The 23,514-nt window shown below is 43.7% G+C and overlaps 2 protein-coding genes across 2 annotated transcripts; one reads left to right on the top strand and one right to left on the bottom strand.

Moving 5' to 3' along the window:
• Positions 1–9,734, top strand: tmem110l (transmembrane protein 110, like). The gene is made up of 8 exons (XM_079334557.1): positions 1–439; positions 4,211–4,259; positions 4,551–4,646; positions 4,727–4,848; positions 5,574–5,686; positions 6,031–6,114; positions 6,226–6,336; positions 8,236–9,734. Exons 1-8 carry the CDS (start codon positions 250–252, stop codon positions 8,356–8,358), a joined length of 888 nt encoding a protein of 295 aa, XP_079190683.1. The 5' UTR covers positions 1–249; the 3' UTR covers positions 8,359–9,734.
• A 134-nt stretch (positions 9,735–9,868) lies between these two features.
• itih5 (inter-alpha-trypsin inhibitor heavy chain 5) lies at positions 9,869–23,056 on the bottom strand. Its single transcript, XM_079334556.1, has 14 exons — positions 22,507–23,056; positions 22,384–22,428; positions 21,568–21,731; positions 20,708–20,809; positions 19,216–19,484; positions 18,541–18,710; positions 18,153–18,269; positions 15,815–15,986; positions 15,423–15,732; positions 12,523–13,148; positions 11,991–12,044; positions 11,149–11,265; positions 10,669–11,046; positions 9,869–10,534 (listed from the first exon to the last, which is right to left on the bottom strand). Exons 1-14 carry the CDS (start codon positions 22,618–22,620, stop codon positions 10,275–10,277), a joined length of 2,898 nt encoding a protein of 965 aa, XP_079190682.1. The 5' UTR covers positions 22,621–23,056; the 3' UTR covers positions 9,869–10,274.
• Positions 23,057–23,514: the final 458 nt, after the last annotated feature.

Genomic DNA, 23,514 nt, shown 5'->3' with positions numbered 1-23,514 from the left:
AACCGGAAATGGTGCTTCCCCGTTACGCAGCGTGATAGTTATTGTTTTCGTTGAGATAAACATGAAAGAAAAGAGCTCCTGCAGTCTTGTTTTGCGTCAAGAAATATAGCACCAGCCTGGTAGTATTGAAGGAAAAACTCAAACAGAATAAAAACAGATTCTGTGGAGGTTTTTTTTGCCCTCGAAAAGACACGTGAAGCCATTCTTTACCTGACGCGCGAGCGCTCCTTTTGTCCCGTGTTGTTTAACATGGACATGTACGGATACAGCGGGCTCTTCTTGGTGAAGAGATTCACGGACAGTGGAGACTTTGAGGTGACCAACATGTCTGATATTAACAAGGCGAACCCGCACGGCTGCGACAACGGAGCTCTGACGGACCGGTTCGGCGTCCTGATCCAGGGACTCCTGGCCGTCGTCGCCTTTAGCACGCTCATGTGTGAGTATCTTGAATAAAACATCTTAATATCACTAAATGTTATTGTTTATCCAGGAAGAGGAAATGTGAAAGGCCAGTCTTCTGCACGTGGCGTTTTGTTTATGTTTTGTTCGCGCGGAGGACGCACGAGCACGACGCACCAAACCCCATTTAAAAATGCACAACTTAAAGGTTGTCCAGCTTCTTCTGCAGAGGACAAACGCTAATTTAAGATTATTATACATCTGTTGGCTAAAACTGGTACCTGTTTTATTTTCGGCATCACCTGTGTGCTGCTAAGTTAAACCTTTTTGAATGAATTTAGTATAGTTTATTAATTAAAGGGCTTAATTAAAGTGTTATATGTAAATGTTACCTTGATTGTTCACAGGGCAACATATGCAAATGTAACCCTTTTTGAATGTCGGCTTCAATTGTGTGAAGTCAACTTTAAACATTAAGAAAGACTTTCACATATTTTGTTAATAATGAGCCTAATTAAAAAACTCCACTGCACCAAACTCCATTAAAAAATGTGCACATTTAATGTCGCCTTTCATTTCAGGCTTTATCAACAGTTTGTTAAAACAGTTTAAAATCAACAAGTACCATATGTTTAACCTGAATTTGCCATAGATGTTGTCAATGTTCTTAATGGGCATTCTGATTGGGTCTCTTCCTATGTGGCAGGGGTGTCAAACTCCAGTCCTGGAGGGCCGGCTTCCTCAGACTGTTAGATTTCTCCCTGCTCGGACGCAGCTGAATCCAATGAGTGACTCGTTATCAGGCTTCTGCAGAGCTTGATGACCATCTAAAAGTCTGAGGAAGCCGGCCCTCCAGGACTGGAGTTTGACGCCTGTGCTATATGGCGTCACAGTCAGCCTGTAGATCGTGCTGAGGATTTCATTAACAGTGGTGATTCTAGAGTCTGTTGGGGTCCGGAGCAAACCTCCAACCAGGGTTCATCGCCTCTGGGTTATAAATAAACTATACTGACCTGTTTCTTTTGTTACCTGTTGACAAGCAGAGCCGCTGCTGATTTAAATGTCCTCATTTCTCAGCGTGTAATTAATCACTTCTCTCCACCAAAACAGAATATCTGCTGCTGTTTAAGGATCATGACATGATTCATGGGAACAAACTAGAACTTCATCGTTAATCTCTGTTTTTCATTATGACACACGCATGCGAGCTTCTCAGTGCACGCAGCTCCGGTAAGAAACATGTCAGCACATCTGCATCTTTAACAGTTAAACAAGACTCTACTTTATTTACAGCCTCGGAGTGAATTTACTCCACACAATGACGACTCTAACGACTGATGAATGACATGTGAATCGGAGGCAGATGACTTGGAGAATGTGTTGTGCGTCTTACACAGTTTTGGCTGCACAGACAACGTTTTGTGCTTCTGCAGCAGCTGCTTCTGAAAGGTGTTGAGACATTTTAAAACTTCATCCAGTTATGAGCAACACTTTGTGTGGTGTTTTCTTAATGCACTGCACTCATGCAACCTTTGACTGTACGTCCAATTAAAAAATCTCATTTAAATCCTGTCTTAATTACAGTTTTAGTCATTTTTAAAGTCGCTGATTTTATATATGCAAATTATTGCATAAAAAGCAGCGTTACACCTACAGTTAGCGTCTTTTGTCTTAAAGGCACACGGTGTATATTTCAACACCAGGAGGGTGTCAATCAAAACTATAACAAGATGTAGTGGAGGCTGGCGGGGAATCATGGGAGTGATCTCTGTTACCTCGATAAATAGGAACATTTGACAGTGATGAATGATTGTTTTGACTCTAGTGGAAGACTCGGCGATTCCAAAATAAATTTGCCTTCAGTGCTTTGTGAGCTCCAGTACTTTCTTAAGATCCCGTGTGAGAGAAAGGAGTATGCTGATTTACATTTTAAAGGTCTTTCTCTGTTTGTTTTCTTTTTCTCTTCCAAAAGGGAATAACAACAAATACACGTTCACTTAAACCATACGGCAACACATTTGTGAAACAAGTCGACAGAACACACGATCTAATAATTAAAGTGCATCTTTTAAAGGTCAATGCAGTCACGTTGATTTTTATCAGCTAATCAAGCTGCAGTGAAGTGTTGCAGAATCAGGCTGAGTGAGATCAATGAGCTCTAACCTCTACTCAGTTACTTATTAGAGGAGAAATCAATACCCCCCCCCCCCCTCTCCCAACATGAGTGTCGCTCCTGGTCAAAGCACATGCATCTGTTAATATTTACTCCACTTATTTGAGTGCAGCCGAGCATTAAGGGCCCTTGGGCTATGATCACGGTGGCGGTATGCCAAGTCACAGCCGGGCCGAGTCTGCAGCATGCGTCCTCTGCTGATCTGTGGTTAGAAGACTTTTCTTCAGAGGCTGAATGAGCATTTTCCCTCTAGTGAGGTGTCATTATTTATGCACTCGTATGATCCTGATAAAAGCAGAATATGAAGCAATCACAACTTTAGTCACATCAAAACGTCCTAACAACAAATAACCAAAGGCTTGTAAGCGTGCTCAGACATTCTCTGACGAGTCACTGAAGAGGACGTTTTCACAGACTCTTTATTTGTCCCCCGTGATAACGAGAACATTTTGTTTGTTTTGTCAAGATCTCGACGTGTTGATCTTGTTTTACGTAGATAACAAACAATGGTGTTCCCATGGCAACAAGTGAATGTCTCAGGATCTCGTTTAAATCAACAGAGCTCAGAGCTCTTTGTCACCGGAGAGCAGAGTCAAATCGAATGTTCGCATGTCCTTGAAAAAATGAGGGTGTGGATTTGTGGGTGTAAAGAATAAGATTTAGGTTCGAGAAGTCTTAAAGAGCGCCGCCGTCAGAGAAGCACAATCTGTGGTCTCTTTAAGTATTGAAGTCAAGACCACACTAACCGGGAGCGAAGTACCTCTGAAAAATCAACTTGTGTGCAGCGGGCGTGTCCCTCACTCAGACCGAGCAGGTTGAGGCTGTTACCTACCTGGAGATACAAATCAAAGGATAAAAGAATTAAAGTTATCCGATCTTTTCCTTCTAATCACAGTAATGACGCAGAAAAATATCCTCCAAGTGTTGGTCTGGATTTAAAATCCGCCCAGTCTGAGACCAAGGCCGAGTCGAAATGCTTTGGATTGTGAGATGAGACCGAGACCTTCAAAAAGTGGCCTCAAGACCAAGACGGATTTTGGGTACAACAATCTCTGCATAGACGAGTGTCACAGTAGAACAAGTGAATCTCAACTTGTTGGATCATTACACACTAGTGATCACAGACTTTCTCTTGATGAATGCTTTGACGGGAACTTATTTTTTAAAGTTCAGGAACCAGTCAAAAAAAAGTGTGAATATTTTTTTTTTTTCTGTCCTGAAAAAAACCCGACTTGAAAGTTGTTGACGTTTCTGCTTCAGATATTGTCTTTATTCATTTTTCAAACTGCAGCCAAAACATCTGATCAAATGAAAGACCCTGTGTAGAATCACACATCTGTTGGAAGCCTGGATCCAGTGTTCACATGCAGCGTCACATTCTCTGACCTTGTTAGATGGCGAGATAGAGGAACAGTTGGGCGTCTGTTCCTCCCGAGCCCGGCGGGGAGGAATGAAGACGTGAGAACGAGGACACGCGTGATCGTCCTCGCTTGGCTTTGCCCTGCAGAGAGTCGAGGCTCATCGTGGAGGTCGACGCTAACTGCAAAGAAGAAACTGAAACATGTTGTTGTTTTGCAGGATGATCACAAGTGCGGCTGCAACATCAATGAGTTTCTTTCTCTTGTGTGTCTGCAGTGAAGCGGTTCCGGGAGCCTGTAGGGATCAGACGACCTTGGAGGATCTGGTCAGAAATACTTCTTCTCTTGCCCTCCCCCTCTTCTGCCTTCTCCTTGTATCACATCCTTCAATTTAACCCCTGTGCAGAATCGAATCAAGACTGTGAAATCTTGATTTCTTTGCAGAGTTAATCTAACAAATCAATTTGGAAAATCTAAATCTGATTTTTTTTTTTTTTAAGCTTCTCTACTTTTAAAGAGTTTTTTTTTTTTCATATTCTGTTTTGTGTGCAAACATGGCATCAAACAGACTAAGGAACAAAATAACTAACCGTGGAAACTCCTGCTGGCCTTTCCAGGTTCTTTGACACGTCTAAGCAGGCCATTGGCGCTCTCTTCATCCACTTCGCCAACGTCTTCCTGTCCACGCTCACCGAAGAAGACCCATGCTCCCTGTAAGTTATCGACCAGAACACATTGAGTCACAGTTAGACGGAGCTTTGATTCACTTAATTAATTTTCTTTACCTTCTTAGATATCTTATGAACTTTCTGCTGGACGCCACGTTGGGGATGCTGGTCATCTGGCTCGCTGTGAAGTTGGTGTCCAAACTGGTGGAGTACAAGTGTTGGACTCTGCTCATGTTCGGAGAATATGGTGAGGAATCCTCCTTTTTATTTATGAAGCATAACGTGCATGGCGAGAGTTGATGCAGTGCTGGCGTCCACCACTGGAGGGCGCTGCAGAGCCGCTGAAGGTTTGCACAGAGAGAGAGAGGGAGGAGAGCCAACATCTCCAGCTGCAGCCCCACCTGGGAAAGATTCCCAGTTGCCTCAGAGTGGGATTAACTCCACGCCAGTTATTACACTCACTCCCTCACCCCGTTGTTTTTTTATTCAGAGCTTCTTTCTCATGAGACGGAAAAATGTACTTCAGCAAGTGCTGAGAGATCTTAACCTCAAGAGCGTGCTTCTGATCCGCGCCAAGTTTCTGTTCTGTTTCGAAGCACGTCTTATTACTTTAAAACATGTTGAAGAGAAGAGTTGAATGTAAATATGATAAATTCAGAAATACCTTGAACTCTTCTTCCTCTTTGTCCGTCAGACCCGACGTGTCTTCTTCCTGTCTTAATGACAGACCTGTCGTCCTTTGTGTCTGTTGTGGTGAGACACCTGTGTCACAGAGCTTTCTGAAAATGTAAACATCCTGCTGAGGACGCAGAGGAGTAAGACTTCCGACAACAGAGAATGAAAACACATTCTTGATATTATTTGGCACCGTTACAAAACGAGATATTGAAATAGTTTACTCAAACAGGCGCTGTGCTTTAAAGGAAACATTTAGGTATTTGAGCCACAAACTGATGGTTTCTCCTCCTCCAGGTGACCCTCCTCAGGCGGCGGCATGGCTCGGCCAGTGTGGGATCTACCTGCTCATCATGGTGCTGGAGAAAGGAGTGATCAGCCTGGTGCTGCTCGTCCCCGGGTGGTCCAAAGTAAGGAGAATGAGACCGATACTTACAGATTGAGAATCAGCCGACCTGAATGATCGATTTCGTTTTAGAAAGTCTTTAAAAGAAGCCACAAGAAAGCAGCTGTCGGACAATTACAGCTCTCTACAATGATTTAAATTTGGACTGCAATACTCATTTTAAACACTAGGGGGCAGAGTTACATACTGCTCCTTTAATGTACACATTTATGAAAGTGAAATGAACTGTTTTATTCAAATACTTGTATACAAGATGATGTTCTGTAATGACTAACCAAACGATTGCAGCGCTGATGTCCCTCTTTCCTCTGAAGTAAGGATGTTAAACTCTTCCTCCTTCTGTTCCAGCTGCAGGAGGTGCTACTAAGCTACATCGCTAACCCTCAGCTGGAGCTGCTGCTGGTCATGCTCATTGTGCCGTTCATAGTCAACGTGAGTTCTTCTTCCTCAGCAGTCCACTTTTACAAAAACATTTAGTCTTTAGCCTTTACCCTTTCCTCAGTGTGTCTAACGGTTGTCTTGTCTCTACGGCTCCCCCTGCAGTCCATCATGTTCTGGGTGGTGGACAGCCTGATGATGAGGAAGTTCAAGACGATGAAGAGCCTGGACGACTCGTTTGACGACTCGGTGAAGAAGGCCGACTCGGAGTCACGGGTGAGAATCACTTGGATGTGTTCACTTGAGTCTGAAAATAAAACTGAACGCTGAATTGCCCTCAGCCTGCATTCTTTCTGGTGGCCACCGGGGGGAGATTTTATATTCTGAGAAAATGACCCTGTTCCCACTTGATTTCTTACCTCAGTAAACAGGCACCTGATGATTATATGATCTCAATCTGTGGGTCAGGACTTCTCAACGTTCACTGCAGGCTGAGAGCTCAACTACCGTACTGGAGCTCAAAGTGAAAACAGATGTTATTAAAAGAGCGACACAGCTGCACAGAACCTTCACGCTGTGGATGCATGTACACAAGTTAAACCTTTTTTCTCTCTCTCTCTCTCGGAAACCCTCCAGAAAACCCTGCATCTTAAATAACGATGCCATTCATTTCCATTTAGCTGTAAATGAAAGTTATACGTTTAAAGAAATCACCCTACAGGAACAAGTCTGGGTGGCTTTTTTTTTTTTCAGCAATCAAAAATACAAATTCTTTTTTTGATGTCCAGAAAATCAAATGAACTCACTTGCTGATTTACACAGACTTGATTCTTTGAAGATAAAATACGTCTAAAAATCCAGCAAAATAAAGAGAAAACACAGTCGCTTGGAGAAGTCTGACTGATCAGCGCGCTCTGGCAGGGACTCGTCATGACTCAAAGGGTTTGAAGAGGGAAACGTTGGAGTTAATGTTGGAGTCACGCTGGGTGTCGCCAGCACCTGTCATTATTGTTGTTGTTATTGAGGAATGAAAACAAAAACCCACTGAGGAATTCAGTCCAAGAAAATCTGAGTCACGCTCCGTCTCTCTTTCGTCCCCTCGTTACTATTTGCATGATGCGTTCAGGAAATTTAGAATTTCTGACGTTCCTTTCTGTTGTTTTTTTTTTTTTTTTAAACCTCGTCCTCTTCACAGCACAGAAGCCTCGATCATTCTCTCGTTTTTTTTTCTTCACTCTCTTAGCAAAGATTGAACCCACAGATATCAGAGCGACTCCCCTCCCTCCCACTCTATTCTTCTCTCTGTTCGTCTGCCGGGCAGCCATAAATCAAGCCTTCTTCTTCTTCCCGGGAATAAGAGTGACATTTAGGAGTCTTTTCCACACGCCGATATGGAAAGCAGAGTGAAGTGGAGGAGGACGATGACAGAGAGAGAGAGAGGGACACATTGATTTGGATGAGGTCTTGCTGGGGGTGGTTGGCCGCAGCTAAAGTCACAATGCTGCTGTTGTATTCAGCAGCAGATGATCACAGTCTGGTCTTACATTGTCACAACTAAAGGTTCATTAAGTCCAAGAAAAAAAGAAGATGGAAAACTGTGCAGACTGCCGTCTGTCGTTCACTCATTGTCTAACTCTGAAGCTGCTCTGTATCAACTTTCCCACATGTCCGCCTCGTGCAGAAAGCAACATGTGCTTCACAAGCTGTAAATGTCATAAAGGATGAAACTTAGCTTCTTGGACATTTGAATCCCTGCCGCTGCTGCTGCAGAGGCTGGGAATATAGAGCTGAGATATTTCACAGCCTTAAATCAAACGACGCAGAATCAGAGCGAATCAGAGCTGCCGTGGGTGAAGGATGAAAAAAACAAACAAACAAAGCTCTTAAAGTGGCTTTCTTCTATCTTCTTAATTACTCTAATGTTTCTCGGCTTTGTACTGCACGCATGCAGTCAGAAGCTGACTTCTCCCTGGAGTCAACGTGCACGCAGTGGGCCATGTCGGAAGCTTCAGTGTTTAGCCAGGCAAACCAAGGTCCGTCCAAAACGAAAGCAGACTACACTAAGGAGGAGGACATGCTGGTCCCTCACGTCGTATAAAATACCAAAAGCATTCAACCCTGTAACTATTTCACTGTGCTTTGATTTAAGCTGACTTGTCTTTCATCGTCTCTCAGGTCCTTCTGACCACCGACACGGACGAGGCTTCAGAGGGTGAAGAAGACCCCGATGATGTGGGACCCCTCCCTCATGTTCAGTATTCTGGAGGACCACTGAGACCCAGCTGGGTGGTGGTGTAAAAAAAAAAAAAAAAAATCCCTATCAGTCCAATCCTCCATCCACACACAAAACACCCCGAAGAGCCTAAAGATGAGCAAAACAGAAACGCACACACGTTGCATCCTGAAGGTCCAAATATGAGCTTCCATGTCAGCAAAGGCACAAACATCGAAGATCATCCATCCTGTGAATGTGAACACTACAGCCTAAGATGCCTTCCTCTGCACTGACGGAGAGAATAGTTACAACTGGAGCTTCAGTCACGCGTTCGCATGTAAATCAAACAAGCTCTCTACCCGCTCACCTGGCTGCCTCCGGCGTCAGACATCAGAGAGAAAAAACCACAACTGAGCATGTGCAGAGAGACGTTTTTAAAGGAGCGCAGCAGCAGCGTTAGTTAAAAGGTAACGTACAAAATAAATCTGTCTTTTCTCCACTCGGGGGATTTTTTGATCATGCATCATATTCCAAAGAGGAGCAAACGTCTCAATTACATCAACAGGTGCTTGAAGATTTTCCTCAGTGTGCTGTCAACACTTTAAATCCACTTTTTTAAAATCACAGTCAGTCCGACTCGTTGGACCTTTGGCGGCTTATTTTAAGTTACAGAGGTGTTTAATGGTTTTTATTAAAGGCCTGTTTATGTTTGTCTGTTTTTTTTAATTTTGGCTGCTGCAGCCATGACGGACCAAACTCGTTAAAAATATTGCTTCTGATGGAAATTTGAGTTCCTGTCTTCAGAAAGTGAATCACGCGAAGGCGGGAAATGGTTGAATGTTTTTGGTTAAAAGGACGAGGCGACACTACGACGTGTTTGTCGTGCACGATGGGAGTATTTGAGCCGCTTTTGGAGGGAAAACGTTGACATTTTAAGACTAAAGTCTGGGATGCTTCGGGTCAAAATTTGAACGATAGAAAAGGTTGTTAACGGGAAAAAGGTCACAGTTTTAAAACATGTTTTCCCTGTAAAGACGGTCCAAATATCCCATCTTCTTTCAGTGGAAGGATACATCAGCTGTGATTTGATACGGCACATTTTTATTTATTTATTACTCAGATCTTTTATTCGTACTTGACTTTCTATGTTGTGCTCCAGTCTGTGGTGATGAACGTTTTTTTTATTTTTTATTTTTTTTTAGCGAGTTTAGCAAATTGACGAATTTTAAAGAGTCGACTCGAAGGTGAAGAACCAATCAGGAAGCAGCTTTTTGTTCAGCCTGAGAGAGTTGAAATGTGATGCTGCATAATCACATTTTGAAGGTGTAATGTTTGACATATTTTATGTGTAATGTTTTATTTTGTATTCTGATGTATCTTGAATGTTTTTTTTATTATAAAATGAGTTTAAATTGCGTGTGTATCTCTTTAATCTGAATAAAGATGATTGACACATGAACCTGAGTGTCTGTGTCGAATTCCTACGTCGAGGCGGCGCGATGACAGATAACCTGAGTGGGACCTGGCCAGCGCACACCTGTGTGGGCGGGGCCAGCAGCCCTGTGACCTCCAGCTGATGACAGGGGGGGGACTTCAGGGCTGTGTGTGTGTGTGTTCTGTGTATGTGTGTGTGTGTCAAGTCTGCGTGTAGTCATTGATGTGGGGACGAGGGGGTTAGTTTGCGGGGCTGTCTACGGTAACCAGGTGTGATCTTCAACTTCAGGATTGTCATGTTTAGGACATGTTGGCGTCCATATTTGGAGTTTAAGAAAAACATCACAAATATGTTTGTTGAATGGAGGGAAAGGTCAATTAGTTTAGCTACAAAACAACCTAAAATTATGGTTTTATTTACAGTGACGGTAAAAACACGGTACACATATTATAATAAAAAACATGAAATGTTCTTTAGAAATAGTACAAAAATATATTTAAACGTGACGGTTTTTTTGGAAGGGGTGTGAAGTTTAGTTAATTAAAATTGAACAGCGATGCGGTCTCACACTCTGTTGGTCCCGTGTGGCCAGTCACCCGTGTCGAACATGTGGGACATCAAATAGTCCTCGTACTGTCCGTCTATCAGCTTGGCGGCGTTGTTTCGTGCGAACCAGCAGTCCACGCTCTGAGTCCCGCCGTAGATCCTCCGGCTCTTCTGAACGACGGGCACGGAGCGATCCTTCACCTTCAGGACGGACGACGGTTTCACGTCTCCGTCTGCAGGAAGCTCCGCCACGCCCACTTCCTCATACAGGAACTGACCTGAAGGAAGAATGAAAGGAACAACTGTGTGATATTTTTTTTTACTTCTTACTAACACAGGAAAACAGGAAGTATGGATGTATGTCCCCTGAGGGCTTCCATAGTTTGAACCCCTCATTTACTCCGTCACCTACCCAGCAGGCCGTGGCAGTTCTGCGACAGCCCCTTGCTCTGCCCGATGTAGAAGCCCAGGTGGTCTCTCTGATAGGGGGCCGGGTTTTTATACTGATGAAGCAGAATAACGAAGCTGATGTTTCCTCCGACCGTCACCGTCACGTTGGACTTCCCCACGATGGACACGGACAGAACGCCGCTGTCCACCGACATCGTGGAGTGACACGGCAGCACCATCCTGTCCCGCCCGTCCAGGATGACTTTCTTCGGCGTCACTTCGATGTAGGCGCGTTTGGGACGATCCACCACGATGGTGACGGTGCTGAAATACGTGCGCTGCTGTTTGTGGCTGCCCGGGGGAGCTGGGGCGCCGATTAGTTTACCGTTCACCGTCACGCCTGGAAACACACACGACACGAAAAAAGAGCGAGAAAGATCTTTAAAAGAAAAAAAAGTCTCGATGAGCTATAAGGGGTGTGACGATGACGTTTGAGTCTCACCAGAGTACTTGTGGTCAGAGACGAGGCGCAGGACGTGTCCCGGTTCGCCGTTGATGTTGAAGCAAACGGTCAGTTTACTGAGCGGGAAGTCAACCACAAAGTGAGGGTCTCCGTCCGCTGGAGGACAGGAAGGTCCAAGGAGAAAAGAAAAATTAAAAAACGGGGTTTAAGACTCCTTTTTTCCTCACAGGAGCTTTAAGGCTCCATGTCATGGTAAATAAAACAGAATCCTTCAAGCTTGTCCTGCAGTCTCTGATAAAAAAAAATGAAAGGAAGCTGCTCATGAGGCGAATGTTTGAGCCTTGTGAGAACCAGCTGAGATAAACAGAGGACAGATGAGATGATAGAGTAACAGTAATGACAGGGTCATTAACCCTCACTAACAACCTCTGATGGCTCCCTCTCTTCACACTGTAACACATCCACCTTCATCCCCTCGCTCCGTCCTCCTTCCCTTCAATGTCTGTGTGTGTGTGTGTGTGTGTGTGTGTGTGTGCGTGTGTGTGTGTGTGTGTTTCTGAACACGCACTCGCATGTTTAAAGTGCCGTGCCGTGCCGTGCTTGTGTTGGTATTTCAATTAGACCCCTGTGTGTTCTTTTCCTCTTCTCAGGTCATGTTCAGAGGCATCCCTGAACCCGTCACACTGTCTGACGAACGTCCAAATTACAGGCCGCCCACACAGAGAGAGAGAGAGAGAGAGAGAGAGTCTACTGTACATTCCCCGTTTCCTCCTTAAGGAGCCATTCAACCACTACAAACATGCTAACGGTCTATAGGGTTTAGATGTTATCAGGGAGGAAATGCAGAGCGTTTTACATGAGAGAGAAAATGTAAAAGTCACCTGATGTTTTGGAGACGGTGATGGATTTCTTCTTGGCTGGTCTCTGAACTTTACCTGAAAGGAAGAGAAGATTTATTTACAGCGTTGAGTCAGAGGGTTGGCATTGTTTGATGCTTCCTCTTTCAAACTACCAAAATGAGTTTCATAGAAAGACACCGATGGTTTTTGTTTTGTTGTCACCTTAAAGACAACCATCCGTTCATTTTCTTCCGCAGCAACGATTTTCAGCTACGCTCCAGACTAGACGGGATAAATCTCTTCCTCCTTGCAGTTGGGCGTGCCCAGAAAGCCTCCAAATGGAGGCGTCCAATCAGATGCCCAAATCACCACAACTTGGCCTTTTGATTTGAAGGAGCAGCTGCTCTACTGAACCCAGCAACCCTCCGGAGGAAACTCATTTCGGTCGCTTGTACGCACAATCTTATTCTTTAAGTCTTGTTCTTTAGTGGTCATGAGCTCTAAAATTTTTCTATCCATGGTTGCTGACTTCAAATGTTTTTTTTCCAACCAAATGTAGAAGAAACAGCCTTACCGATACTGTTGCTCACAGGTGGAGTCTGTCCGCCTGGTTTCTCATCGTCTGTATCGCCTGGCAGGTCGTTGTCGGCTGACGAAGCCGCACCAGCTGCTGGGCTCATGGTGGGTGCCGGGGCCATGGTGTTGTCAGCGAGGACCTCCGGCTTCTCCACGACCAGGTTGGTGACCGGACTCAGGAAGTGGTAGGTCAGAGACAAATTGGTGGCCTGCTGGATGTGGTCCTCTCTTTCCTTGCTGGTTTGGCTCCGCAGCCTTGACCGTAGCCCTTCCTTAACGCTCAGGAAACCCCATACACGCTCCACAAAGTCGTCCGTTACCGAGCCCAGGAGTTTAGCTCCCTCTGCCATGGCGGCTGTTGCAGCTTGCACGTGTTTCTCCGTCTCTATCTCTCGGCGCCGCAGAGGAATGTCGGTCTCCAGGATGATGTTTTTGTCGTTGTTGCTTGCTGTAACCTGGACGTGCAGGGATTCTGCGCTTTGGTTGGTCAACTTGCCGGCGATGACGATCTCCGAGCCGTTGAAGTAGTTGGTGAACAGGTGCTGAGTGACGTACTGGACTGAGTCTTGGGTGTAGTTGATCCTAATGTCCGACAGGAGAGGAGTTCCTATCTCATCGTAGAACCTGGAAAAAAAACAAGGAGTTATCTGAAAAGGCTGGCAGAAATAATAAGAGTCAAAACATAAATGGGTTTCAGCTCAGCTACAAGTTTTACCGCTCCTGAAATGGGAATAAAAGGTGGAATAAATTGTGGTTTCTCTTAAACACAAAATGATGTGATAATGTGTCGACGCCTTTGAGAACATTTGTATCATGACTTTGAAATCCTTAAATGCCAAAAATGGGAGATGACAAGATTTGCAAAAATCTATGATATTTTACAGGGTCAATATGTAGGTAATCTATGATTTAAGATTTTCCACTGAAGTGTTCAATCTGCAGGCGTTGAACTGGATTTCTGTATCTGAAGTGTTTTGGTTTCTGCGTGCAAGTTCAGGAAACAAACCAATCTTTAAACGTTGCCTCCAAACTTAAACCCAATTCTTGCTTTTTGAGTTGCCAGTTGGAAGCGTAAACTAAGGCTGCTGGCAAAGACCCCAAACACGGGAAGCTCCCAAGAATGCTTAGTTGAAGCTTTTTATGCTTCCCAATTTTGTCCCAAAAAGCTGATGAAGCTTCTTTAGCTTTTGCTTCCTCGACAACCCCTCTTCAACAATCGTCGACAACAGTTGTTAAGAAAAGTTAAACGTAAGTCCTTTAAGCTGTTAAGTAAATGGTCATGAATGGTGTTTTTTTTTTTCTCTCAAGGTCATTGATCACTTGAAGCTTTGTGCAAATATTAGTGTTTGACCGATAACTTTAACATCCTGGAGCTGCAACAACACATTAAAAGATTTTTTGGGGAAGTGTAAATTTGGATTTTTCTAAAACTTCTACGGTGCCAATGTTGTTATTTCTTGTTTATTATGAAGTATTTTGGAAAATGTATTTCTGCATAATCTTCCTTGTTGATCTCTTCCATGCTGATGGCTTCAGTCGTTCGCTTAAGGCCACTTCAGTTTTAGTTTTAAAAGTCGAAAAAGAAGGCACAGATTTCATCAAATCTCGTCTTTACTCAAACAGACCACCTTCCGGCTGTAAACCTGCTTGTCTAACCTCTAAAACCCCACTTAAGAGTTTGTGCATACATTCATGAAAGAGTGTGAGCGTGTGTGTAAGTGTGTGTGGAGGTCCACGTGTCCTGTCCTTGTTGTCACACCGCCGTAAACCTCCTCACCTCTTAACCGGCGTGTTTGTTCAAGCGGGACGAGGGCTATTATCTGAGGAGTCTATCTGTTAACCCCACGCACATACTCAGATGCAGGTTTCACAACACACACACACACACACACACACACACACACACATTCCTGCCAGACTGAACAAACACCTCAAGTGTCCGAGTGCGGAAGGGAGCGAGGAGAGGGGATGTGTGTGAAGGAGAGAAAGAGGGTCTGTGGCTGTCACATGTAGAAGTTGATTAAAGAGGTGTGTTGTCAGCACCGTCACATTTTTCAGTGTTCGTTGCCCCGTCGCTCGATGAGAGACGAGTCAGAGGGGCCGACGGGAAGGGATTAAGGAGAGCGAATTGAATCACAAGAGGCAGATAAAAAATGTGGGCGGGGACATCTGATGGTCAATGAAAAATCCTCTCATGAATAAAAAAATTCTAATTTGTTCATCAGAGCGGCTTCGGCTCGAGTGTTTGATGTCCAGGTCCTGCAGCCACATGTCCAACGTGTCCTCGGGCAAGACGCTCCCGCTGCTTTGTCAGTGGCGTATCAAAGTCATCTTTATTTCAACATGTGCTGGCATGAACAATTCTTTCTGACCCATGATGTAAACTAACAGTAGAAAGATTTTAAAAATATAAAGGATAAAAATAAAAGTAACGATTTTACAAACATTTCAAGATACTTTGCAAAGATGTACATTTTGAAAAAAACCAACAGCAGCAACAACAAATGTGCATGGGCTTAATAAACTGCACGTAAATAAATATAAGGGTATATTTTAAGATTTCTTTTTTTAAAGTGACTGAAGAAACTGAAAAATAAAAGTGTATGGATGGGGTTTGTTACTTCTGTCATCAGTGTGTGAATGTGCAGGTGTGACCTGTAGTGGATCAAGTCCATTTATAATTCGCCATTATTAGACAAAGAGCACGAGAGGTTTCACGACAAACTACGGTTCAAATAAAAAGCCGTTTATTGTAAAAGCATCAAAAGGAAGAGACAGAAGAGAAATCCTGAGTTTCACATTTAAGTTTTCAGAAGTTATTAGGATAAATAGACTGGATCAATGATCTAATTGGTCATTATAAAGATAGGTTGTAGTGATTGACGGGAACGCTCTTACCCTTTAAGCATGGCGCTTGCGTCGGCATCCTCTTGGATACGTCTCATCATCCCGCAGTTCTCCAGACTCATGCGCTCCAGTAGTCGGTAGTCAACATCGTCCCCAAGCCCGATGGTGAAGATGCAGAACTTGTCCTGTACTGCCGTGCGAGTGTTTCCCAGGATCGCCGTGGATTGGACCTCCCCAACCGTGGGCCGACCGTCCGTCAGGAAAATAACGAGGGAGACGCTGTTGGGACTGGCGTCAGGGCCGGAGAGATACTCACGGAGAAGAGAGGATCCCGTCTGGATGGCACCGTCGATGTTCGTGCCTGCAGGGAAGAGACGTCATGACGGATAGTTTTGAACCAACAACCCAACAAACAATCACCTTTGTCCATCTCGATGTCTCACCTCCAGTGGTCGCCAGTGTGTAGATGAACTTCTTAGCATCCCTGACATTCAGAGGCGTCACCGGTACCAGACCGTTCGGCTGCCAAACTTTGATCTTATTGGAGAAGCTGATGAAGTTAAAGCGGTCACCTGGTCGCAGATCTCTCAGGATGGTGAACAGAGCGTCTTTGGTCTGAAAAACACAAACGAGAAACTCTTAAACCACATGTTTTGTTTCTTTCATCTGATGTGAGAAATCCTGCGCCAACAACATGGTAAATGGTTTATTATTGTAACTGGTTATGATTTCATTCTTAAAAATACAGATCTTTCAAAGATCCCAGAAATGTTCCAGGGGTGGAAGGTTTCGTTTAGCGGCTTGCTGATTGATCCAGGTTTTCACCCTTAAGTTATTGATGAACGATGCATCCATTTTAGCTTCAATTTGAGCTACAACACTTGACCTGACTTGGTCACCGTCTGAAGTTAATTTCTACATATACAAGTTTTATTAGGAGTACGCTCGGCCACATTTATTCACATACATATTTAATTCTTATAATGAAAAAGCTGCAATAAGTAATGCTAGTTAATGTACATTTTTCCGGCCTGCTTTTTCAATCTCTGACAATCATCTGGTGTTTCCAGAATTTACTCCAGAAGGAAGAAAATCAAAGAGCATGTTGGCTCCAAACGTCTAATAATTCATTCTTCCAATGAGAGCTTCTCAGTGTGTGGATATTGTTTGTGCTTTCCTTACCTGTTTGTGTTTTTTGGATGCAGCACCCACTGAGGGATGTGCGTGTCTTTTTGATTTTTTCCAATCAAAGCAAAAGCTCCATTCCCATGATTAAAGCTGTTTACTTTTTTGGGTGGAAACCTTTGTAAGATTTAGGAAACTGAAAGCACAATTCAACAAAAAAAAAAAGCAACAAAAAAAAAAGAAGCAATTTTTCAGCTGCCATCTCCCTTGATTTTTTTCCATCTTGGAAAACAAACAAGCAAAATCTGTGGACTCGGAAACTTGGTCCTCATTCTCTGTCCAGAAGCGTCTCTCTCTTCTCTGCAGTCCTGGGCGTTGCTGTGATATATAGTTTGCCTCTGAGGGATTTATAGATGTCCATACATGCCATATACAGCCGGGTCACAACCACACACTGCTCTGCGCTGAAACCCTCTATTGTGGAGCCACGTCAAAACACACTTGTTGTTCTGTTCCTGCAGCCCGCTGGGGGTTGGCGATGGGTGGGGGGACAGATCAAGGGGTCGAGGGTGCTGTTGTCTAGAAAGTTCCATTACCCCATTAACACTGACCTTCCTCCCTCACAGCGCGGCCTTGTGCTCCGTGTTTCTGCTTTTGATTTCTTACCGAAAAAAAAATCTGTTTTTCAGTTTCTCTTCTGTTTCGGTGCACTCACAGCAGCTGCAGAGTTCGGCTCTGACTGCGGCCGAGGGGATTACGGTGCTCTTACAGACGGAGGAAATAAAGGGCTGATATTCCGGTGTGGGAGTGAGGAGGTGGGTGTCGGATTTCTGATCCAACACAGCCATTTAAAACTCAGCTTCAAAAAACGAGGCAAATTGTTTCACAAGGGATGCAAGGAAATTAATCACATTTCCTCTTACACTCTTGGGTAAAGAAAGAAGGGGGCCTCATGTCCGGTATATCTGACCCTTTGTGGATCTTTTAGCTGCTACAGATCCAGAAAAAAACATTTTGCAAAAATCCCAAACTGTTCTTTCAAGAGGTATAAAAAGTCCCTCAGATTGGAGTCAAAGATTTTATGAGCAAAAGTCAGAAGACGGCAGGCTGAACAGATGAACATTAAGTTACTTGTGTTATCAGTGACCTATGATCTATGAAGGGAGCTTGGTCACTTTCAAAAGAGTGATGTTACAGCTGTTTCTGGTTTAAAAAAAAAGAAGGAATCTTCACCTATAATAAAACGGTCTCTTTCCAAAATGTTGTCAAACACTCAGTATAAAAATCTGGGTCTGTTGGCGGCATAAACAAGCTCTTTTATTGGACAAATTCGAACGGATGTAATTGCCGCAAAGGATTACATTAGAGCCGAAATTGCAGATGTTGGATAAAGATATCGAACAAAGATATTCCAAAACTCTTTGTCCTTCAGATCCCAAAATATGAATATATAGGGCCTAGTCTAAAAATGTTAGAATTTACTTTTAAAGATGGGAAAATGCACAAAATCCAAATGATTAAACCTAAAATATATCAATCCAATATTTCTTGCTGTAACATGGACTAATAATCTCCTGTGTCGGAGTGGAAGCTTTGACGCCCAACACTCACCTGCAGCTTTAACTTCCAAACAGTTTTTCTAAGTGTGATTTTTACCTGTCTGATCTTTGTCCCCATCATGGAGGCGCTGGTGTCGATCACAAACACCACATTCTTGGGGACGACAGGAAGGTCTTTGGGGGCAAAGTAGTGGACGAAGTGTCCGTTCAGAACCTGGGAAAGACGGAGAGTTTACAGACGTGCAGCAGGCGAGGAGATGCAGTTAAAGTGCCTGATTTCCAAAACATAGCATGAACCTGAAGACAGGGAGAAGAGTTTGGCAGTGGAGCGACTAAAGTGGCAGGAAGCCAGAGAAATGAATGACTAACAGGTGGGTGGATCAGTGTGTGTGTGTGTGAAGTTAAATTTGTGTGCAGGATCACAAAATATGACAACTATTTGTATGCTTTTTAAATCGTCTATCTTCCTGCTTTTTCTTCTTCACCTGGATGTCTCCTATCCCCATGTCCCTCTGCACGTCGTAGCTGATCACGAAGTCGCCCAGGAGGCCGTTGGTGGTGATCTTGGCCTGCTGCACGATGTTGGGCCTGAAGGTGACTTTGCACACGTTCTTTGTTTTTTTGATCACAGTGGTGATGGGAAGCTCCTGCTTGGCTGAAGCACAAAGACAGGAAGTGTGTTTGTGTTTTAAACCGGACAGAGAACAAACACCTTAAGCGAGAAATGTGACCGTGACCTTGAAGTATATTAAAAATTGTGGCACAGCAGATCAAACAATGATCTCTCTAAACGGTTATTTCACAGCCGTTGTGACATCAATGTCTGTTTTGTCCAAATCCTGTTTTGGTGTAACCGGAAGGGACCATATTTTCCCATCACATCAAACATGATTGGTCAATACTTGAACTACCAATGGAAACGTCTTAGACTCTAAAATCTTGTCTTGCACCAACAGGTTTGGATTTTTCTGCAGACGTCTGTTTTGAGAGATTAAATGGGATGTTAGTGTGTTTTTTCACTGCCTCTTTTTGAGACGTGAGAGTCGCCCCCCCCAGTGGCCGTTACAAAGAATGCAGGTTAAAGCCACGTCCGCATATGTCAAACAAAATAACTAAATGAACAATTTATACTCAACAAAACAAACTATGTATCTACAAACCTGGTGTTTTCTGTGCATTCGTGTTGGAACCAGTGCTGGTCCTCCCGTTGCGAAGCGGCAGCACCTGAAGGTCGGTGATTGGCGAGTGGTCGACGATGGTGACGTCTAGGCTCAGGCGGCTGACCAGCTGCAGCGGCCGCAGGCTGGTCACATGCTCGTAGCGTCCCAGACGGCGCTCCAGGAGCTCCTCGTAGGTCAAGAGGAAGATGGCCCGGTTCCTGCCCGGGATGTTGGCGGCCATCTTGAACACCTCCACCTCGGGCGCAGGACTGGAGAGAGGAGGGGAAGGTCGACCTGTTTTCAGCACTGGAGGATTTGTTGGATACATTTTCCAATATGTGAAACAATGAGGGCGTTTTATAAGAAACGAGGCCTCAGTCAACCTTTGCTTTCCTGTTGAGATGGAGAAGTTTGATGAAAATCTGACGTTAACTAAGTTTTCTGGTGAGGTTGCCAACCCATGAGGCAGATTGAATTCATTTTAAAACACAGTTAAAGTAAGGCTCAGTGCGCAGTGTTAAAATGAATTCAAATAGATCACCTGTCACTTCTGACAAAAATCAAACTAAAGCAGCTACCTATAATGTGCACGTTTTGTAATGACAGTAGAAAACCTCCTTAAGGGGGCCCCCTCTGACAGCATTCACTCTCACTGCCCTTCTGAACCTAGGTGGAGGGCCCCCCACAACAGATCTCTGCCCCGGGGCCCCAACGACCCTAGAAGTGCAAATCTAACAGTAAATTTAGTTTGAGCGTTTTGCTCAGAGTGAACACAAACTTTGCTTAATGTAAAGCTACTTAGTATGAACATCTGTCCCATAAAAGAGTTCGGAACGGATGATTTAATACTGATGAAAACTTTTTACAAAGCACCCTCTGACATCAGGGCGTGTGGATGTGTAGGTGTAAAAAAAACAGGTCTGGTCAGAGGGCTAGAAAATAAATATACAAGCTCAAGTCCATTTACGAAGGTGGAGTAGTGGATGGACTGCCACATAGGTGACATAATAAATGAGGAAGTTTTGCCTCGTTGATCTCACATCGTCCTTTCAGTCCCGACCTTCCTCCTCCGCTCTGCCGAGTTTCTAAATCACTAAATCTCATTGAGTGAAAATGTCACTTTTTGCATGACAGCTGGAAACTTGATGTCACTTCTTCCATGTGTCATTTCTGAGGTCACAAATGTAATTGCAAATTGGAAGTGATCTTACCACACACACACACACACGCACACACACGCACACACACACACACACACACGCACACACACACACACACACACACAGACTCTTTGTGTCTGCCTTAAAGAGCTCTCAGTCGGGTTATTATCAGTCTCTGTTTGCAAAATAGGAACATTAGAGGTTAGGAGGGCTGCTGTGTAATTAGGAGGAAACAGCGGACCAGAGAGGCCTACACACACACACACACACACACACACACACACACACACTCTGAACAGGCACACAGACACACACATTAAGGTTCTTCTTACCTTGCATCACCTGCCTCTTTGTTCTTGGTTTTTCCGCTCTCCTGTTTGACCCTCTTTTCCTTCGGCCTGACCTCGCTCTGGTAGACCCGCCCTCCGATGATCCTGGGGTAAAAGGTGGAGGATTAGAGCCTTGCTCACTTTCAGGACCACCTATTGTCACGTTTCGGCCGGATTTTCTCACACAAAGGGCAAAATTCTTGGACAAATCCCTGTTGTTACCTTTTTACGGGCCACAGTCCTGCACATGAATGAACTGTGGGGCCACTGTGTGTGTGTGTGTGTGTGTGTGTGTGTGTGTTGTGTGTTAACAGCAGTATAAAAGTGTTCACCCTTCCTTGGCTCCTCATTAACGTCTCCATAGCAAATGGAAACATCATAAATCCTTCCAGCCATTGATCATTTTGAAAACTTTCTAATCTGCTTCGTTGAGCCGTTTCTGTGTACAGACTGATACAAAAAGTGAAAGGATGATATCAGGATGCATTTTTAAGTTCTTTAAGTTTTTTTTTACTTTACTGCTCTGGTCTGTCAGTAAGATATCAGACATTGCACAACTTGATTACTTCTTTCCATTTTTATCATCCTCTGTTCAAAATAGGCAAATAAATAATGAATTCGTAACTTAATAAAAACACGTCACACTTTACTGATGACATGTTGTGGTTGTGTGCACAAGAACTACAATGAGTATCTATTGAGGATACATTTAAGTAGCAGTTTCCCATTTTATTTTTCTCATTAGACAACATTTTAGAAAGGTTGATTAATTGCAGATGATCCCAAAGTAAGTATGTAAAATAAGATTATGCTTTGACCATCTTCTTTTAGTTTTAGGACGATGTGACCCGCGTGATTCTTACATGGTGAAGTTGGAGACGTAGGCTCCGCTGGGAATCTGAAACTGGAAGACGCCCTCTGTGGCGGCGGTGTGCCGGTTGAGCATGGCGCAGTACACCGCTGTGAAGGCGTAGCGCGAGATGATGGTGGTCTTGATGGAGAGCTCCTGGATGTGAGGCTTAGTCTCCTACAAAACAAATAGCATTCATGCACAAACACCTGCACCGTTATATCACCGTCAAGCTGGTTGTTGAGGAACGCCATTTTTTTGGCACCGTTTTTACGCGGCCCCAGCTGTGCGTATTGATCTCTATCACGAAATTATTTTTGACACTCTGAGTAAAAGAGAACCCCAAACAGTTAAAATAACCAAAACACAGGCAGCGAAATGATTCCCCATGAGCTCAGTGCAGCCAGTGCATTACAGATACTTTGGATCATCTGCGCCCTTGGCTGAGCTCCGGTGCGTCACACCCAAAGTCCACAATTTTAAGATGACAAAATATGCTTGTAAATAACTTAAACTAGGTCATGCATTCTCGGCCACTATTGGAAATCTACAGTTCTGTTAAAATCAGATGTTTTCTACATACCAGGGATACCAGCTGTCTTTAAACACCTCTTAGACTGTCTCATTATTGACAGAAAAAAGGCGTCAATATTTACCCAGAGTGCCACCTGGCTAAGACACACCATCACTTATTATTATTATTGTTTCTATTTCCTTAAAAATGTTTATTAAAACACGCAAATCTCCTTTAAATGTAGGAAAAAATAATATGCATATTTTAACAGCACATATAAATATCTTCACATTTCTGCATTAAATTCGTCTTTACCTTGCTGAGAATGGTTTTCACCTGACGTGGGACCCTGCGTGGAGCCTGTGCACAAGAAAGAGTCAAAACAAAAGGGGAAAAACATGTGTAAACAAATAAAGCAAAGTTTTAAAAATGTCTTACAATGTCTAAATCAAAGTCTTCAAGGTCGAGATCAATCACATCTCCTAACTGGGATTCCTCCAGTTGCCCCAGTACGTTCGGGCTGAAACAAACAAGTAAAGCAAACAGCAGCATCTTGTAATCCTTCTCTAGTAAAAAGCTAAAATGATGAAATGGACATTATCATTCTGATTTCCAGCGTGCAACGTCTCTGACAGTCCGTGAGTCCGGATCAGAGTGGGACCGGGTGGAAGAGGTAGAGAGAGGGAGACGCTGTGTCGGAGATAAAAACGCCCACAGACTGAAGGAGAGAGACGCACAGAGTTCACACCCGAGTGGGTGACAATTAGAGCTGCTGATGCGTTCAGGGAGTGTCCGAGATTTTTGCAGAGAGCATGATTACATAGTTTTAAGATAAATGTAATTGCTTTTGGAAGACTTTAATCACCACTTTATGTTTTTCGACAAACATGGAGCCCAAAGTGCCTCTCATAGCCAAAAACTCTAGGAGCAGTAAATACAATGAGTGCTATAAAATCAACCAATAAAAGCCAAATAACACACACACACAAAAAAGATAAATGAAATGACTATCTTTTTCAAATTTCTCCTTCTCCTTAAAGTGACTCATAATGACACCGTCAATACATGGAAAACTTCCCAACATTTCTACTTGTAATCACCACTAGGTGGCTGTAATGAGCTTTTCTTTCGCCAGCTATGGTTCAGTTCTTTTCAAGGCTGTGTGTCTGCAGACTGGGGACAGGAGAAGTTGGGTTAAGTGTCAATCAGTTATTTGTATTTTCGCAGCTTTTTAATCCTCTCAAAGTCAAAAAGCTGCTTCCCTGGTCAGCTCTACTGTTGGCAGTATATAATTCAGCTCACAATTTTAACATAATGAACATAACCATCAATTCAGGAAATAATGGACAGTTAAAGAGGATCTTTAGATTCTCACTGGTGACAAAAAAGTGCATTTCTAAAAAACCCATCCTCTCTGAGAACACATGAAAACGGGTAGAGCGACTT

The sequence above is a fragment of the Symphodus melops genome (assembly GCF_947650265.1).
Source record: "Symphodus melops genome assembly, chromosome: 22".
Lineage (NCBI taxonomy): Eukaryota > Metazoa > Chordata > Actinopteri > Labriformes > Labridae > Symphodus > Symphodus melops.
This window is presented reverse-complemented; position numbering and strand designations above follow the sequence as displayed.

Excerpts from the sequence above, each read along its gene's own strand:
- tmem110l (XM_079334557.1), top strand. The coding sequence starts at position 250 with ATGGACATGTACGGATACAGCGGGCTCTTCTTGGTGAAGAGATTCACG. Across the intron at positions 6,115-6,225 it reads TTGTGCCGTTCATAGTCAAC|TCCATCATGTTCTGGGTGGT; the intron begins GTGAGTTCTTCT and ends CTCCCCCTGCAG. Across the intron at positions 6,337-8,235 it reads AGGCCGACTCGGAGTCACGG|GTCCTTCTGACCACCGACAC; the intron begins GTGAGAATCACT and ends ATCGTCTCTCAG.
- itih5 (XM_079334556.1), bottom strand. The coding sequence starts at position 22,620 with ATGCTGCTGTTTGCTTTACTTGTTTGTTTCAGCCCGAACGTACTGGGG. Across the intron at positions 20,810-21,567 it reads TACGTCTCCAACTTCACCAT|GATCATCGGAGGGCGGGTCT; the intron begins GTAAGAATCACG and ends CTTTTACCCCAG. Across the intron at positions 15,733-15,814 it reads CACACTGGCGACCACTGGAG|GCACGAACATCGACGGTGCC; the intron begins GTGAGACATCGA and ends TCTTCCCTGCAG.